The sequence below is a fragment of the Danio rerio genome, chromosome 1, assembly GCF_049306965.1.
Source record: "Danio rerio strain Tuebingen ecotype United States chromosome 1, GRCz12tu, whole genome shotgun sequence".
NCBI classification, from domain to species: Eukaryota; Metazoa; Chordata; class Actinopteri; order Cypriniformes; family Danionidae; genus Danio; species Danio rerio.
The window spans coordinates 4,175,001-4,192,350 of NC_133176.1; the positions used below are offsets into that span (position 1 = coordinate 4,175,001).

Consider the following 17,350-nt stretch of genomic DNA (forward strand, 5'->3'; position numbering starts at 1 on the left):
CTAGCGTTATGGATGTGGCATTTGCAATAAAAAATTAATTCACAAAGAAAATATACAGTTGAAGTCAGAATTATTAGCCCCCCTTTGATTTGTCTTCTCTTTATTAAATAATTCACAAATGATGTTTAACAGAGCAAGGAAACTTTAACAGTATGTCTGACAATATTTTTTTCTTCTGGAGAAAGTCTTATTTGTTTTATTTCGGCAAAAATAAAAGCAGTTTTTAATTTTTTAAGGTCAAAATTATTAACCCCGTTAGGCTATATATTTTTCAATAGTCTACAGAACAAACCATCGTTATACAATAACTTGCCTAATTCCCCTAACCAACCTAATTAACCTAGTTAAGCCTTTAAATGTCACTTTAAGCTGTATAGAAGTGTCTTGAAAAACATCTAGTCAAATATTATTTACTGTCATCATGGCAAAGATAAAATAAATCAGTTATTAGAAATAAGTTATTAAGACTATTATGTTTAGAGATGTGTTGAAAATGAGATGTGTTGCTCTCTGTTAAACAGAGATTGAGGAAAAGTAAACAAGGGGGTCTATTAAATCAGGGGTCCTAATAATTCTGACTTCAACTGTATGTTAAGTTTATGTTGAAACATCTAAACTACTAACCACAGAGTTATGGTATCAGAGAAAATATCAATCTGTAAACATGTTTTATGATTTAATTTAGGAAAATAAACATGGGTTATGGATGTGACCGAAAAAGTCTGCGAGTTTACAGTCTGCAACATACTATGCAGACATTCTGTGAATTAAACTGCACAACCAAAAAGAAATATCAATATATACATATATAAATAATGCTAATCAAAAAGATAAGAGTCGGCTCTCTATAGAACAAACATCACTGATTTTATTTTAATTGAAATTTTTGCAATAATGAGAAAAAAGCTTATGGATGTGACAGATGTGAACTTTGCACTTGTGTGACTTTAGTAAATCACATTTTTGTTTAAAAATACGTACACATACATAGTGTTGTTTCTTACGATTTCATCCATTCATTCATTCATTTTCTTGTCAGCTTAGTCCCTTTATTAATCTGGGGTCGCCACAGCGGAATGAACCGCCAACTTATCCAGCAAGTTTTTACGCAGCAGACGCCCTTCCAGCTGCAACCCATCTCTGGGAATCTTAAGATTTCATTGAGACAATTTTTTTTTTTTTTTATGTTCAATCCACATAAATTTGTTAAATGTGTTACGGTAACTTGGGACAACATGAATGAAATGTGTGGAGCCCAGGATTTTTTACAGTGTACATTTCTTGTTAGTTTGACTTAGTAAAAAGTAAAAAGGTCTTTAGGGTGGTGCTAAAAATGCATTAATTTATTTATTTATTTTTTTTTTTTAAACATAAATCTTTGAATGCTGGTTTTTACGCATTTCACAGCAATTTAAACATTTGTTTTCACAAATTTGTTGTAATGGCAGAAATTCTATCTACTTTTAAATATGTTGGTCCTGTATCATATTATTACATGCCACTTCAGTTCCACTGACAGACAATTTAGAATAATACATATATAATAAATAAAACAAAAACAACATAAATATTAGGTATTATATGACAAAAATTAAAAATAAAACTTCAAATATTGTACATTCTGTGAATAAAGTTTTCATACTTACTGTAGGCCTGTCAAAATATCTATTCTTCATTGTATTATTTATTGCACCAAAATAAATTGCGATATACAACTTTATTGTCATTTTAAGATCATTTTATGCCGCTCATTATATAAATTATCATCAAAAATGATTGAGGTCATGTCCATGTGTTGATATATGTCACACATATTAGTGTAAAAGACCTAACTCACTGAACACTAGTGTTTGTGTGGCAACTCAACATCAACTTGCATATCTTTAAACCAATTACATTGATGCAATGGTTAAAACATACACATCACTAGTGAAAAGGAATAGAAGTTGTTCAGAATTTACTTTGTGCATTTATTGCACGTCATGATTTTACCAAGTACGATGCGATCCTGGATTAACATCTAATATCTTTACCCCTAAACCAAACCTAACTGCAAATTACTCCCAAAATCAGAGGGAAATAATAGTTGGATAATAATCATGTGAATTACATAAACCTAAACACAAGCCTAAACTTAACATAAACTTTAAACACATCCCTTCATTCTGATTGGCTTATTGGAATGTTTCTCCAGGATCAACATGGATGTTAATCCAAGAACATCTCCTTGGTGAATTTAGGTTTGTGGTAATTATATTAGACAAAAACTGCAATGAATTTAGTGTACAAGTGTGTTTAAGTTTCAAAGAATCTAGGCATTTCTTCCTTCAGTGGGTCTGTGTTCGCTGACAACTCTACCAAATTGCAATGCTCAAATATAGGAAAACACTCCAGTTCCTGCTTCTTTGAAGCCTCTCAGACCCCCAGCACTTTCTAGCATGAAGGCATTAAAGAGGAATTACCACAAAACCCAAGATTGATCAAACCAAAACAAATGCAGCGTGAGGCTTTGGCTTTCAATTCGCCAGCAGTGACATGCAAGTCTGTGTTTCGGGGGTCTGAGGGAAGCAATGAAAAGCGGCGTTTAGGAAAGACGTTCAGTGTTTTTTTACAACCATGGCCTTAAGTTTAAAACAGCTAGTTCCCAAGAAAACCGTCTGGCACGCAAGCCCATGCTAACTTACAGAAATAAAGACTTTTTGCGGATTCATTTACATGTCAAGGTGACTATTTTTAAATATTTTATTCTCTCCCTCACTATGGTGGTCGGTTTATTTGTTGTTTTAAAGCCCTAACAAAAGGTCATGCGGTTGACCTGGAAAGCGCTACACATCAAACGGTTTCGTCCACGATTGGAAGCAGAGAGCATTCAAAAAACTCCAATAAAAAGCGTGTCCTTCAAGACAGATTTACCATGCATCACCATGTCTTGTTTATTCTTTGTTGCGTTTTAATAAAGTCAAAGTGGTATGGCAAAGAAATGCTTTAAACATGTAGCTGTATGGCATGAAAACAAAAACAAATGTGGTGGTTGGAAAGACAGCAATTTTAAAAAGCAGAACGCAAGGTCAAAGTATGCAATGCCAAAGGAAAAAGCTTCAACTATCTCAAACTTTTTATCAAGTCTCGACATATTTATACAGCAGAAAAGAGAAAATGCATAAAAACATGCACCTGTTTGTGCCAATAAATATGCACAAACCTAAAAATCAACTTATCTGTGGTGTTTCTTCTAAATTTACCATCAAATACAAATTCAATTACTAAAGACAAATAACCCACATTCAATACCAAATTTAAGACAGCTAAACATAAATTATTCAACCTGATCTCACAAGGAACCATAACTGTTTTATACTAATTCATACAAATTTGTACAAGTTCAGTCAGATAAAAATGTATGATTTTAAAAAGAAAGCGTGGAGGAAACCGACGCGAACGTAGGGAGAACATGCAAACTCCACACAGAAACGCCAACTGAGCTCGAACCAGCTTCCCAGCAACCTTCTAGCTGTGAGGCGACAGCACTACCTACTGCGCCACTACGACGCCATTTTCATAATCATTAGAAGCCAAAATCGAAATCGAAACCAGATTTTTGATTAATAGCCCTAATTTGCACTTTTTGTGTTTTGGCTGAGCACCCAGTTAAGAGTGATGTGCGTGCTTTTGAAGATTTTTTCATTATAATTAAAGTTACAAATAGTACAATTTTGTATGCCTGAATGCTTTTAAAATCAATATACAAAACTAAATCAATAAATACATATACAGTCACAGGCTTCAAAAACACATCCACGATGGATGTCCAGCATTCTCTGGCCTCCAGTGCCTAGACTGCAGCTCTGCACAGAAAGTTTGGCTAGAGGAGAAATAGTCAACCCTAACTGAACCTGGTTTTTCTTTTAATTTTTTTCTTTTAATTTTTTTTATTATCTATTTTTAAATGTATTTAAAATTCATTTATTTATTTTTTATATATATATTTATTTATTTTTAATTTATTTACATGTAATTAATTTATTTATTTTAATTTATTATATTATATGAGTTTATTTAAATTTTATGTATTTATTGTAATTAAATTAATTTTATTTATTTAAAATTAATTAATTTGTATTTATTTTTAATTTATTTATTTAAATTTTATTTTCATTTTTTATTTATTGACATTTATTTTCAGTGTAAAATTATTACTTGTTTAAATGCCAAAACTTTTTTCACTTATTCTTAAGTCCAAAGAGAAATGGACTATTGTTTGTTTTTATTATTATTTTGTGTTATATTATCTGGTTACTGAGCAGCAATAAATAACACTTTAAAATTCAAGGAGACTTCATGAGATTTATCTAAATTATCAGTGTTTTAAAACTAATGAATGCATAATAATCGTGATAACCATGATTATTCCTCAGACCATAATCGTACAATCAAAATCTATAATCGGTGCATCCCTATACCTTGCTACTGTTGCCACTGCGCATCGATGGATTTGCTGTAAAGTGTTTGGACTTTGAACTGAACTTCAATTCTGACTGACACAGATTCAATAACTAGAACTTCTGTTTTAAGCAGCTTAGACACAATCTACATTGTAATAGCGCTATTGAAATGAAGATGAATTGAATTGAACGTAAATTATAATACAGACTCAACATTGGATATCCTGCAATGTGACTATTGCGAATGATCAAACTGCGATATTGAAGCTGAAACCAAATATCGTGCAGCCTAATTTGATTTGCATTTAATGCATATTTCATCTCCTTACAGCAAGACTGAACACAAAGAGCTTCAGATTTTAACTGCTCCCAACCAAAACGCCTGGAGTACAGGATGAGCAATGAACATAACCCCCTTTCATTCAGTTTTCTTTGAGCTACAACAAAACTTTAATAGCCAACCGCATCTCTAAATTCCTGTAAACTCCGAAACAAACCTCTTCCAAGCAGCACTTTGAAGTGAGCTCCATTTGATGACCTCTGTGGGAAACACTGCACAAACTGTTCTCCTAAAGCCACTTAACATCCATTAACGCAGTAAAGTTTGTCGAACTAGTTAGAGGTTGCTCCTTCCCTCTGAAAAGAGCCACCACCGTTCATCATTAGAGAGGTCACCAAACTCGTTTCACATCACAAGAGCAACAGGAAAATGGGACAATTATCCAAACAACCTGACAAAGATCATTTCACAAACCAAAACAGTGCTGGGAGATTTAGATGACAGCTGTTTAAAGCAAACAAAAGATCATCTTGTGACTAATTAAGGCAATATTCAAGAGCTAGCTTCTGACCTTGTATAGCCTACACCACTTGATCTCTGATTTGAGAAAGCGTCTCAGCTTGAGGGTAAAAACATGCCAAGTAAATTTGATCTTTTTGCTTTCCGTCAGTAGATGGTGGAGGCTCTCTGCTGCACTCGAACGTACAAATATATTACTAAAAAACATTTCAAAGAGCACTTCGTCTTAATTTCCTGTCAGGATATGCCGTGTACAAATCCTGAAAGCAAAGTAGACATGCGAAAAACTGCCAGCCCATTTCTGAACTGCTTCCAAATTCCTTTAGTAAAAGTGTTTTTCGTGAAAGTAAACAGCAAATCTTTTTGGTGTTGAAGTCTTTCGAGGGAAGTGATACAACTTGAGGGTGTTAGAACTGCTCATTGAAGCACTGTTCATTACTGGTGTTTATTTAAAAAGCTAGGCTACTCATGGCAGTCCACACAGAGAGTTGAGTTTTAAAGAGATAGTGCCCCCAAAACTGAATATTTACTCACAGTTAAGTGGATTCAGACCTTTAAGAAATAGAAAAATATGTTATTTTAGATTGGAAACCTGCAATCACTGACTTCCATAATGGGAAAAACAAATAGGCTACTATGGAAGTCAAGGATTTTTGCTTAAACGTTTGGACATACTCTTAAAAAATATATAAAAAGTTATTCATTCATTTTCTTGTTGGCTTAGTCCCTTTATTAATCTGGGGTCGCCACAGCGGAATGAACCACCAACTTATCCAGCAAGTTTTTCGTGAAAAATGTGAAAAATGTTGGAAACTTGTGAACATTGACTTAGTAGTTTCAGAATGTTTTCAGGTTGTTGTCTTCCAGCCGCAACCCATCTCTGGGAAACATCCACACACACACACACACACACTACGGACAATTTAGCCTACCAGTTCACCTGTATCACATGTCTTTGGACTGTGGGGGAAACCAGAGCACCCGGAGGAAACCCACGCAGGGAGAACATGCAAACTTCACACAGAAACACCAACTGAGCCGAGGATCGAACCAGCGACTCAGCGACCTTCTTGCTGTGAGGCGAACATGCTACCCACTGCGCCACTGCGTCGCCATATAAAAAGTTAATTCAAATCAATTCTAGATGGGATACCGCTGCGGATATTTGATCAATATAGCATCATTTTATATGACACTGTGTAACAATAATTAATATTTTTATAGTATTGTGATGATTGGGTTTAGGGTTACACCCGATTAAAGCATCAATGCTTTCCATTTATTTTAAATAGGTGACGTCAGGCATTGCCAAACTGCATTGTAGACCCGTCGGCATCGCTTTAGTGGCGTTGCTCGCTGCTGAAGTTGGTAACTTCTCAATTTGCTGAAGGTTGGGAAGCTACGCCATTGCTGAAGCCCCATGTGAAACGGGCTTTAGGGTAGGGGTAGACATTAAAATAAACAATTCATTGGGTAATTTAATAAATAACATACACAATAATCAGTACAAGTACTATTTTTATGCTATTGTGATGGTTGGGTTCAATTGGGTTTAAAATGCAATTAATAAAAAGTTAATAAATAATATAAATCATTTTAGTTAACTTCTGGGCGCAACTTGATCTAGCAACAACCTGAAAACATTCTGAAACTACTCAATGTTTACAAGTTTCCAACATTTTTCAAAATATCTTCTTTCGTGTTCAACAGAAGAACAAAAAACTTAAACAGCTTTGTGACAAGTAAAGGTTGAGTAAATGACTGCATTTTCAGTTTTGGGTGAATTATCCCTTTAACGTTACCTCAAAGCCAGTTAACGTGCGCCCAGGGTATAATTCTGTGAAACGTCTTGATAGCGTCAATTTGAAGTTCATAAATTAAGCGAATAAATATTTTTGCTCAATATCGTACAAGGTAGCCTACTAATATAGCCTACTTATAAGTGTGTACAAGAAAAACAGCACGTTTTACTAACAATAATTAATATTTTTTACAGTACTGTGTGATGGGTTTCGGGTCAGGGTAGGGAAAGATGTTAAAAAATACAATTTATTGGGTAATTTAATAAATAACCTAAATAATACTTAAAATAATAGCATGAAACTACTGTTTTTACCACAACGTGACGGTTGGGTTTAGCGTTGGGGTATGGGTAGACTCTATTAAAATACAATTAATGAAAATTTTGTGAATAAATAATTATCTTTAACTTCTGGCTGCAACTGTATCTGATCTAGCAACAACCTGAAAACATTCTGAAACTACTATGGAAGTCAATGTTTACAAGTTTCCAACATTTTTCAAATTATCTTCTTTTGTCTTCAACAGAAGAATAAAAACTTGTACAGCTATTATCCCTTTAACGTTGACATTACCTCAAAGCTGGTAAACGTGCCCCCAGGGTATAATTCTGTGAAACAGCAATATTTTGAAGTTCATATATCAAGCGATTAAATATTTTAGGTCAATATCGTACAGGGTAGCCTACTAATATAGCCTACTTGTAAGTGTACAAGAAAAACAGCAGATTTCACTAACAATAATTAATATTTTTACTGTACTGTGGTGGTAGTGTTTTACAGGGTAATTTTATAAATCGTTATCTTGGAATTATAAGCTTCTATCTGCGTTCTGAATGATTTTGAGACATTGAGCTTCAAAGTTTTTGCATTCTATATAGCAATCAGTATGTGTGCGACATTTGTTTTTCACATAAAATGTCTTAAAATGTAAAAAAAAAAAAAAACTTATATTAAAAAACATCCCATAATGTAAATAAGCTGTCATTTAATAACAATTTGTCAATAACTCAATTTTGAAAAAAATATCTGATACAATTCTAAGGTGACGAAAAAACAAATAATACTCCGTAACTACTGTTTTTACTTTACTGTGACGATTCGGTTTAGAGTTGGGGTTGGGGTAGATGTTAATAAAATGCAATTAATGGTAAATTTAATAAATCATTTTCATTAACTTCTGGTCTCAATCGTATCTGAAAACAACCTTAAAACATTCTGAAACTACTATGGAAGTTAGTGTTTTTAAGTTTCCAACATTTTTCAAAATATCTTCTTTCATGTTCAACAGAAGAAAATTAATTCAATTGAATTAAACAGGTTTGTTACAAGTAAGTAAATGATTAAATGACTGAGTAAATATCTGCATTTTCAGTTTTGGGTGAACTACCCCTTTAACGTTACCTCAAAGCCGGTAAACGCGCCCCCAGGGCATGATTCTGTGAAACGTCTTGATAGCCTCATTTTGAAGTTCATATATCAGACGATTAAATATTTTAATTCAATATCGTACAAGTGTAAGTGTATGTATACGAGAAAAACAGCAGGTTTTGCTAGTTTGAATGTCGATCAGCTTTAGTTATGATATCACTCTTCAAGACTTCCGCCTCAGAAAAATATCTACAATTTTTGGACGGGATTTTTTTTTTTGTCATACAAACAAAAACCTGATAACGCAAAGTGTCAGGTTTGTTTCAGGTACTTTGTAGGCTAATATTAAACGTTTAGCAATCAAGTGTGATGAAAACAAAACCAACCGGCTAGAAAACCTATGTTATGTTATCCAGCACATCACATTCTTACCTGTTCTCGGCGTGTCAGGTATTGATTTTGCAGGTCCGATTTGTTTCAACTGAAAAACTTTACGCACTTCTTCGCAGTCCATTAAAGTCCCCTGACAGACATCTGTGAAAACCGCAAAAAATGTATAAAACAAAATTCCACGGATCGCCATTTCCATCTCCAGAAGCTGACCAGTTGAGAAATATGATGTCCGCTGAAGGAAAACGCGCGTTGATTTGCCCTCGGAAAACTTCTGGTGAAAACCTCCGGTTGATTTTAGGTGAAGAGACATATACAGAAGTGATTGTACATCACACACACACTGAGTGTTTCACACAGGACCTTCAAAAAGAGCGCAGTGAATGCGCTGCTGAAAGACGGAGCTGTCAGGAGCCAATGGGCGGAATCATTAACGTTAGCCTGGTCCAACTGCGAACACTACAACAGCACAACTAGCACTGGTATAACGTTACGAGTATTTTAGGAGCAGTTTTTTTTTCCTAGTACATCCTTCCTAAATTTGACCCTCAGCTATATTTACAGAACTTATTTGAGAGTACTAAAAGTTAACATTTATTACTAAAATGTTATGGTCGCTAACACAAATCGCGTTAGCTTCAGGTGGTAACCATGGCAACAGTTTGAAGATTCCCGTTGCGGTCGGATTAATCGCTTGTACCTCACAAATCGCCTGTATATAGACCCTGATTACTGATTTTGAATAGCTGCTACTCCAGGAGAGTAGTAGGCTATGCAAATTATCAAGCAAAGTTTTGTAGAATTATACATTGGAAACCTCACACTGTTACTTTCACACAAACACACATACACAAAATAAGTTTCACCCACTACAACGAACGGGCCTCCGAAACTGAAAGCCTGTTGCATATGGAAAGTTTAATAGAAGTTAGCGGGGGTAATTCCAATTAATTTTTAGCGATGTTAATTTATATTTTTATTAAATAGATTACTAAAAACAGTGGAGATAAATTACTGGAAATAAAACACCTTCAGCAGACAATGCGAGCATCTCTCCCAAATGAGCTGCAACAGCCCCATCTATTTGACATTTACTGACACTGCAGGTAACAACTTGTTTTGGTTTGACTGATGTCAAGTTTCTTAAAAACATAAAACAATGAACTGAAACTATTAACGAAGACTTCAGAGATCTTTAGCCTTGATATTACCCTAAGATTATCACTTAAATATCAATAATAATTTCAGCTATTGTCACTGTAATATTTTAGTAAGCATTATAATAAACTATATAAAGTGATGACTCAAATCTTAAGTTACATAAACCTTAAGAAATTAATGTTTACTTACAGTATTTCCAAAATCTTTTTACAAGACCTGGAACCCTGTTTTAGACTATGTCAAAGGCTTACCCTGTTCAGTTGATATCAGATCTAATACACAGTAATTAAGTGGATATATATACACAATGTGAACTTTTTAAATGTTTTTTTTTTTTTGCCATTTTAATAAAAACTTGCTTACTTAAAAAAATAATATATATATATATATATATATATATATATATATATATAATTTTTTATATGTATATTTTAATTATTTTATTTTTATTATTTACCTTTCAGAGGACATGTTTGTTTATAATTAATATATTTTATTTTGAGAGGACAGAGGGAAAATATGAGTCTGTAACTTTCCTGTTGTATTGTATACTAAGATATGTTGTCTTAAACACCAATAAAAAAAAAAAAATAATAATAATAATAATAATAAAGTGATAAGACTCAAAGGTTTTGATTTGAATAGAGATTGGCTGTACTTCCCTATGGACTAACAACAAATTTATTTTAAACTTAGAGAACATGCTTTCACTATAAAAATGAATGTACTGTTCATCTTTACACAGGGCTACAGCAAACCTCCCAACATTCCAATGCACAGCAGCTGAACACCATGGTAGTCAACCATTAGACAAAACTTCAGCAGTGAACACAGAATTCAAGATATTGTACATTTTTTAAACCACTTTCCTAATCAACATAATTTTAAAAGCTTTACTTGTACAAGTACCATTTATACACACTACAATATAGGGATTAAGACCACCCCTCTGCATTAAGCATGTGTACTTAAAGGGATGCTAGATTACTCGGCTTACTCTGCATTTTTATAATTGGATTTGATAAATCTGAAGAGCAGCTGATAGACTATGTTGATTTGTCCGATTATGTTGGTTTAATAAAACCCAAGTCATTAACACACTTAACAGCATAGCAAACAAGTGTCTAAATGTTAATCATGCCTTGCATGGTGTAAAAATTACAGTGTTAAGATAATAAATGAAACAAAGATGATGCATCGCAATATTTTATTGACAAGCTTTTGCATTCATTCAAATCACAGTATCAAGGTGTTTATAAAAGTAATTCTCAAAAAAAAAAAAAATGCTTAAATGAATAATGAAAAATAACGAATGGCAAATGAAATGGAAAATAAAAATATTTGTGGGGTACAATCTCCACAATCCTTTACAGGCCGGGACAAGTGCAATACCTTCAAAACACACAGCATTGCTACCAATCCCAACCTGCGCAGAAAGGGACCAAACGACTCCAAAAACAAGTGCTTAAGAAGTGTGCTGCCACAATCAGTTTTGCATGGATTTGCACAGCGCACAGTCTTAAAAGCTGAATGCAAACCAGCAAAACTGACCGGGGGTCCAGCAAGGTCAAATAGCGCACGCAGACCTCAGGATTTCTAGCAGAAATCTTCGGATCCCAGACGCATTAAGCTAGAAGTACTTCAAGTGCTCACACTGCAGTAGATGACAGAAATACTACCTGCACTATAAGCACTTTAGCACTGCTGAAACTCTAACACAACTGCAACATTAGGAGATTTATTTAAGAAGGGGAGAGAAAAATATGAAGGGGCTGGGGGGGACGGCGATTAATCGAGAAACTTTGATTTTACAAAATCAAAACATGGGAATCGTGGAGAAGCAGCAGGCCACCATCAGTTTTGCATAGATTTGCACAACTCCCGTTTTCTTGTAGTGCAACTATGCAAAACTAGCAGAGAACTGCACCAAAAGAAAAAATGAGGGGAAAAATTACATAAACACACACAGACACAAATATATATGGATGCAAGTCACAGACCCTCGTGCCAGAAGGAGCACTTAGGGCAGTAGGTGCTAGTCTACTTCACTATCTGCACTAGATGCACCTTAGCACAAAGCCGTTAGGTTGGGTGTCTTGCCGAAGGATGCCTGGAGGAAGGTTAAAATGGTCAAGTGTATTGCTAGAAGTGCCTCCACTGCAGTAGATATTCCATAATACTACCTGCACTGTAAGCACTTTGACAATACATTGACACCAACCAAGTCCACTCAAGAAAGTCCAACTTGCGTGCAACTACTCCCATCTTTCCTGGGAATTCTGAGAGGGGGAAGGGGAGAAATATTTGAGTTAGTTTGTTACCTGTAGAATTATTCAAATACAATAGATATTGATGGTACATGGGGTTGACTTTCTATACTACAAAAGCGAGGGCCTCATGGCAAAGCACATGTCACACGGGCACTGCGGTACTATCCATGTCCAAATGTGACGGTTTAGCGGCCATTAAAAACAAACTCCACCAAACCACCGTTACCTAGTTCGCTCATTCCATTCTGAAGGTGCGTTTCACTATTAATTTCCAAGTTATGAGAACTAGAGTTGAGCGAGTGAATGAATTGCGCAGCCTGCGGACCGCGCCGTCCGTCTGTGTGGCGCATGCGCAGAGAGGCGCTCCCCGTTCACCCCTCCCCCCCCAGCCCGAAACAATCTGCACTAACATGGCGCCGTTGAGTTCACCAACCGGATCATTCTTCGCTTTAAAACTACTCAGTTAGACAACAATAAGTTGCACATGTCAAACAGGTAGAAACAACGAAACGGGTGTGGGAATAAAGTAGCGCGGTGGTGCGTTCGCGTGCAGCCGAGGACATCGATAGCTGCTAATGCTAAGCTAACGTGCTAGAATTCCGCCTTAAACATGTACACATTGAATTTATGAAATCAACCATGCATTTACGTCAACGAGCGACGAGCTCATGATACTTGCACAAAGAGTGAAACTAGCTAGTAAACAGTTTAACTGCAACGGCTAGCGTAAGCTAGCTCAATCCATCCCCTATACTGAAATCAACAACAATTGTTGAAAAACGGAGGTGCTCTTTGTGTGAATTATCAGGTTTAGTAATTCAAACATTCCACGCGTAACTTCACAGTCAAAGCAGAAAGTGATGGCCAAAAAAGGGGGATGTTTTTGTGCAGCGCGCCGTTGCTAAGCTAGCCAGTGCGCGCGCGGCCTACGCGTCCCCCCATGTGCTACTGCTTTGTTCTGGAGGCACTTTAACTCGCACGCTCAACACAAGGCGAAAACATCACTCCACAAGTCGAAAAACAACTTAATTCGCATCCCGGCACGCCGACGCGCGTCTACGAGGCTGATTCAAGCGTATCGCGCAGGCGTGCGGCGAAATAAAATAGTTGGTAGTTGCAATGCAGCACGCATGCTTTTCAAATCTCCCACATTCTCCCCAACTATGGAGGTGGAGAGGACTACCATGCGCCACTTACTACATTGTTTGTATCACCATCGTTGTCGCTTGCGGAGTTACGAAATCATGCGCGCAAATCACCTCGTATGCGTTTAAGCGGGAAAACGCGATGGAGTCCGTGAGACTAGAAGCGAGGAAAAATTAACAACAGGTTCCTAGTCAATAACGCACAGTAAGACACTCACCAGTGAAATCCACCATCTTCACTCACTTGCCGTTTACAGCCACTGCTCTGGACAAATCTGCGAAACTGGTGCGTAAACTTAAAAGTGGAGCGCGGTCGTATGTAACACACGCGGCGCGCATCCGACGCAAAGTGAAACTTCTCCTGAAACGACTTTCTTAATCATAGTAAAATTGCAAAAGTGGCGCGAAGGCGACCTGCCTTGAACCATGTGGGTGAATGAAGGGCGGCTCCCGTTGAACGTAAATATCTACAACCCCCAACTCCTTCATTAGCATAAATAAACTACTTCCGATCTTTAGCCCTCCAACCAATCGAAGAGAAAGCCTAGGCGTAGGGAAAAAAGCAAACAGGCACGAGCGCTCATTAGTCAGGCAATAAATAATAACAATAGTATAAATCTGAATCTGAAAGTCTCATGATCTGCGGTAGCACACTTGTTTAATTTAAATGATAATCATAAAAAAGTGGACAATACGTTTTTTTATAGCAAAATATAAACACTAATATAGATAATTTATTACAAATCATGTTGAATGAAAGTATTTCAGTGCGCAATTCCTTTAAAGAGAAATGGGTTAATATATTTGCGTAAATCATACAATTATTACTAAAATGTGTAATGTAAAGAATATAACTTTCTCATGAAGTATTATTTTTTGTTTGTCAGAAAATTCATAACATCAAATAAAACTAATATCTGTTTTGAACCAGTAACAAACTTTACTACTATTCACTTTTATATGAAGTTAATACAATTTCTGCTCCTTTTTTAATTAAATGATTAATTACTATTATCAGTTGATGAAGAAATTATGCATAGCTTAAAGTTAGCGGGAACATATATATAAATATATATATATATATATATATATATATATATATATATATATATATATATATATATATATATATATATATATATTTTTGAAAATATTAAATTGGAAATATGCATAGATTTGTATATCTATCTCTCTATCTATCTGTCTGTCTCTCTCTCGCTCTCTCTCTCTCTCTCTCTCTCTCTCTCTCTCTCTCTCTATATATATATATATATATATACAGAGAGACAGACAATTAGATTTATTACAACCATGATCAATAGATAACACTGTATTTTGTTTTATTTTTAAATATCAATTATAAAATGTATTTTAAAGATGAGTAATAGATCTTGTTGATTATTCTGCTTTTTAAATATGAAATTATACTTATAGCATGATAAAGAAATACATGCATTACAACAAATAAGCATCTGTTTTCTGTTATAAATATAAGATTTAAAAAAATGTGAGCATTTTAGATAGATAGATAGATAGATAGATAGATAGATAGATAGATAGATAGATAGATAGATAGATAGATAGATAGATAGATAGATAAGCAGGCAGACAGACATATATTGTTTTGTTTGTCAGTAAATTCAAAACATGATATAAAACTAATATGTTACGAAATTTACCACATTATTCCCCTTTTTTCTGAAGTTAAAACAATTTCTGCTCTCATATTTAAATGATTAATTACAGTTTTCTTTTGATTAAGAAATTATGCCTAGCATAAAATTGGGGGGATAAATTTAAAATTAGAAAATATTAAATTCACAATGTGCAGATATTTGTAAACATAGGTTATTCTGCTTTTAAATATAAAATTATATTTAGAGCATGTCATCAGAAATTCATGCATTACAATAAATCAGCATCTGTTTTCTGTTATAAATATAAATGAGCATAATATTTAGGGATTTTTTTACAAGATAAATACATAGATAGACAGACAGATAGATAGATGATAGAGATGATAGATAGATACATAGATAGACAGACAGATAGATAGATATTGCTTTGTTTATCAGTAAATTAAAAACATGATAAAAAAACTAATTAACTATTGTGCATACACTCTCAGAAATGATGGTACAATGTTGTATCAAAGAAGGTACAAACCTTTTTTATGGAACAGAATTGCACCTTAAGACAAAGAATCTAATTTGTACCATTGCATTTTGTACATTTAAGAACATGATTTGTACCATGTAAAACCTAAATTTACCATTGGTTTTTAAAGCTGCTGATCCCATATTGTACCTTAACCATGAATGTACACTACAGTGGCAAGACACTTTGTACCTTAACAGTGTCAAATGTGTTCCTTCAGGGATGATTTAAAGACATTTTGCTTCATCCAAAATGCGTCAATTTATTTTCAGTAAATATAAAACATCAAATACATTTTTAAACAACGTTTCAGTTTACACAAGTTTCTTTTGTGTCAAAAGATCTATTTTTTGCTAAACATTTCATGACACTTTTCACAAAAATGTTACCGAAGCACATTCTCCCATGTACAATATTAAATATTTGTCTTCTCAAATTTTCACACAGCACCTTTGTAATCACTTAAAAGTTAATTTAACTTACTTAATTGTACTTAAATAGAAATAGAATTATGCAAAAGTATTGTAATGAGATATGCACAGTGTTTGATTAGTTTTTACAATAGTTTAATGTCTGCATGAACACTTTGCATATGCCGGACTTTTGCCAGCTCACGTGTGTAGTGGAAAGCAAACGCCAAAGCATGCAGATATCAATAATGAAAATGTGTTTATCAGAAAATGCTTACCAAATGTTTATTAAAAGTGCCTTAAATCTTTAGTTTACAATACCTACAGTTTTGTTTTATCAGTTGTTTTGTATTATAGAAAATAAAAATCGCTTTGCCTTTCCAGTAATATTTATTGTCATAGATATTGTAATAAAGGTGTTGCCCAACACTTACGTATCTTTTTTATAAGAACAATTGTGTACCTTCATTTCAATTTTATAAAAGCTACAGAACAGTATCATAAGAGGACTTTTCTGTACCATATAAGGTACAACTTTTACAAAATTACAATACTGTTCCTTAAGGAACAATATTTGTAGCACCGTGTACTTTTTTTTCTGAGAGTGTAGCATAACAAATGTAAATGACAATGTGCAAAGATTTGTATATATATATATATATATATATATATATATATATATATATATATATATATATATATATATATATATATATATATATATATATATATATATAAAATGTCAATTATAAGAAAATATATTTAAAAAGATGAGTAATATAAGTAACATAACTTGTAGGCTATTCCACTTTTTAAATAGGAAATTATATTAAGCTTGTGATTAGAAATACGTGCATTACAATAAATAAGCATCTGTTTTCTGTTATAAATATAAGACTTAAAAATATCAGAGTAATATTTGATGCTTTTTACCACGAGAGACAGACAGACACATCTGTTAATGTGTACGTGTGGTACATGAAGTACTATTATAAGTAAATTTTGGAATAATATTTGAATTGTATTTACTATCAATTTAGACAGAGAGAGAAAAATTGTATTCAATAATATTAATTTTGGTGTTTTCAGTTTATTGCAACTTTTGCAGATGACACTAAGAAAGAAATCAATAGACTTTAGATAAACCATAGATTTTGAAATGATATTGGATATTGATAGACAGACAGACAGACAGACAGATAATTAGATAGATAGATAGATAGATAGATAGATAGATAGATAGATAGATAGATAGATAGATAGATAGATAGATAGATAGATAGATAGATAGATAGGTAGATAGATAGATAGATAGATAGATAGATAGATAGATAGATAGATAGATAGATAGATAGATAGATAGATAGATAGATAGATAGATAGATAGGTAGATAGATAGATAGATA

General features: G+C 33.9%; 1 protein-coding gene, 1 long non-coding RNA gene and 6 other non-coding genes across 9 annotated transcripts in view; all 8 read right to left on the minus strand.

Moving 5' to 3' along the window:
• gpc5a (glypican 5a) overlaps positions 1-9,220 on the minus strand; it is a 298,323-nt gene extending 289,103 nt beyond the window's left edge. Inside the window, exon 1 of one of the 2 annotated variants that reach the window (XM_073945913.1) lies at positions 8,844-9,220. In XM_073945913.1, coding sequence (XP_073802014.1) covers positions 8,844-9,114 — 271 coding nt within the window. In that variant the 5' untranslated portion in view covers positions 9,115-9,220. 2 annotated transcript variants of the gene reach the window in all.
• A 1,934-nt stretch (positions 9,221-11,154) lies between these two features.
• On the minus strand, positions 11,155-13,815 carry LOC141384368 (uncharacterized). The gene is made up of 2 exons (XR_012405385.1): positions 13,596-13,815; positions 11,155-12,241 (listed from the first exon to the last, which is right to left on the minus strand). It is a non-coding gene; the product is annotated as an uncharacterized lncRNA (long non-coding RNA).
• On the minus strand, positions 11,322-11,406 carry mir92a-1 (microRNA 92a-1). Its single transcript, NR_030045.1, has one exon. It is a non-coding gene; the product is annotated as a microRNA 92a-1 (primary transcript).
• Positions 11,439-11,525, minus strand: dre-mir-19b (microRNA 19b). Its single transcript, NR_030016.1, has one exon. It is a non-coding gene; the product is annotated as a microRNA 19b (primary transcript).
• Positions 11,558-11,710, minus strand: dre-mir-20a (microRNA 20a). Its single transcript, NR_030019.1, has one exon. It is a non-coding gene; the product is annotated as a microRNA 20a (primary transcript).
• On the minus strand, positions 11,803-11,891 carry dre-mir-19a (microRNA 19a). Its single transcript, NR_030015.1, has one exon. It is a non-coding gene; the product is annotated as a microRNA 19a (primary transcript).
• On the minus strand, positions 11,961-12,043 carry mir18a (microRNA 18a). The gene has a single exon (NR_030012.1). It is a non-coding gene; the product is annotated as a microRNA 18a (primary transcript).
• Positions 12,067-12,204, minus strand: mir17a-1 (microRNA 17a-1). Its single transcript, NR_030009.1, has one exon. It is a non-coding gene; the product is annotated as a microRNA 17a-1 (primary transcript).
• Positions 13,816-17,350: the final 3,535 nt, after the last annotated feature.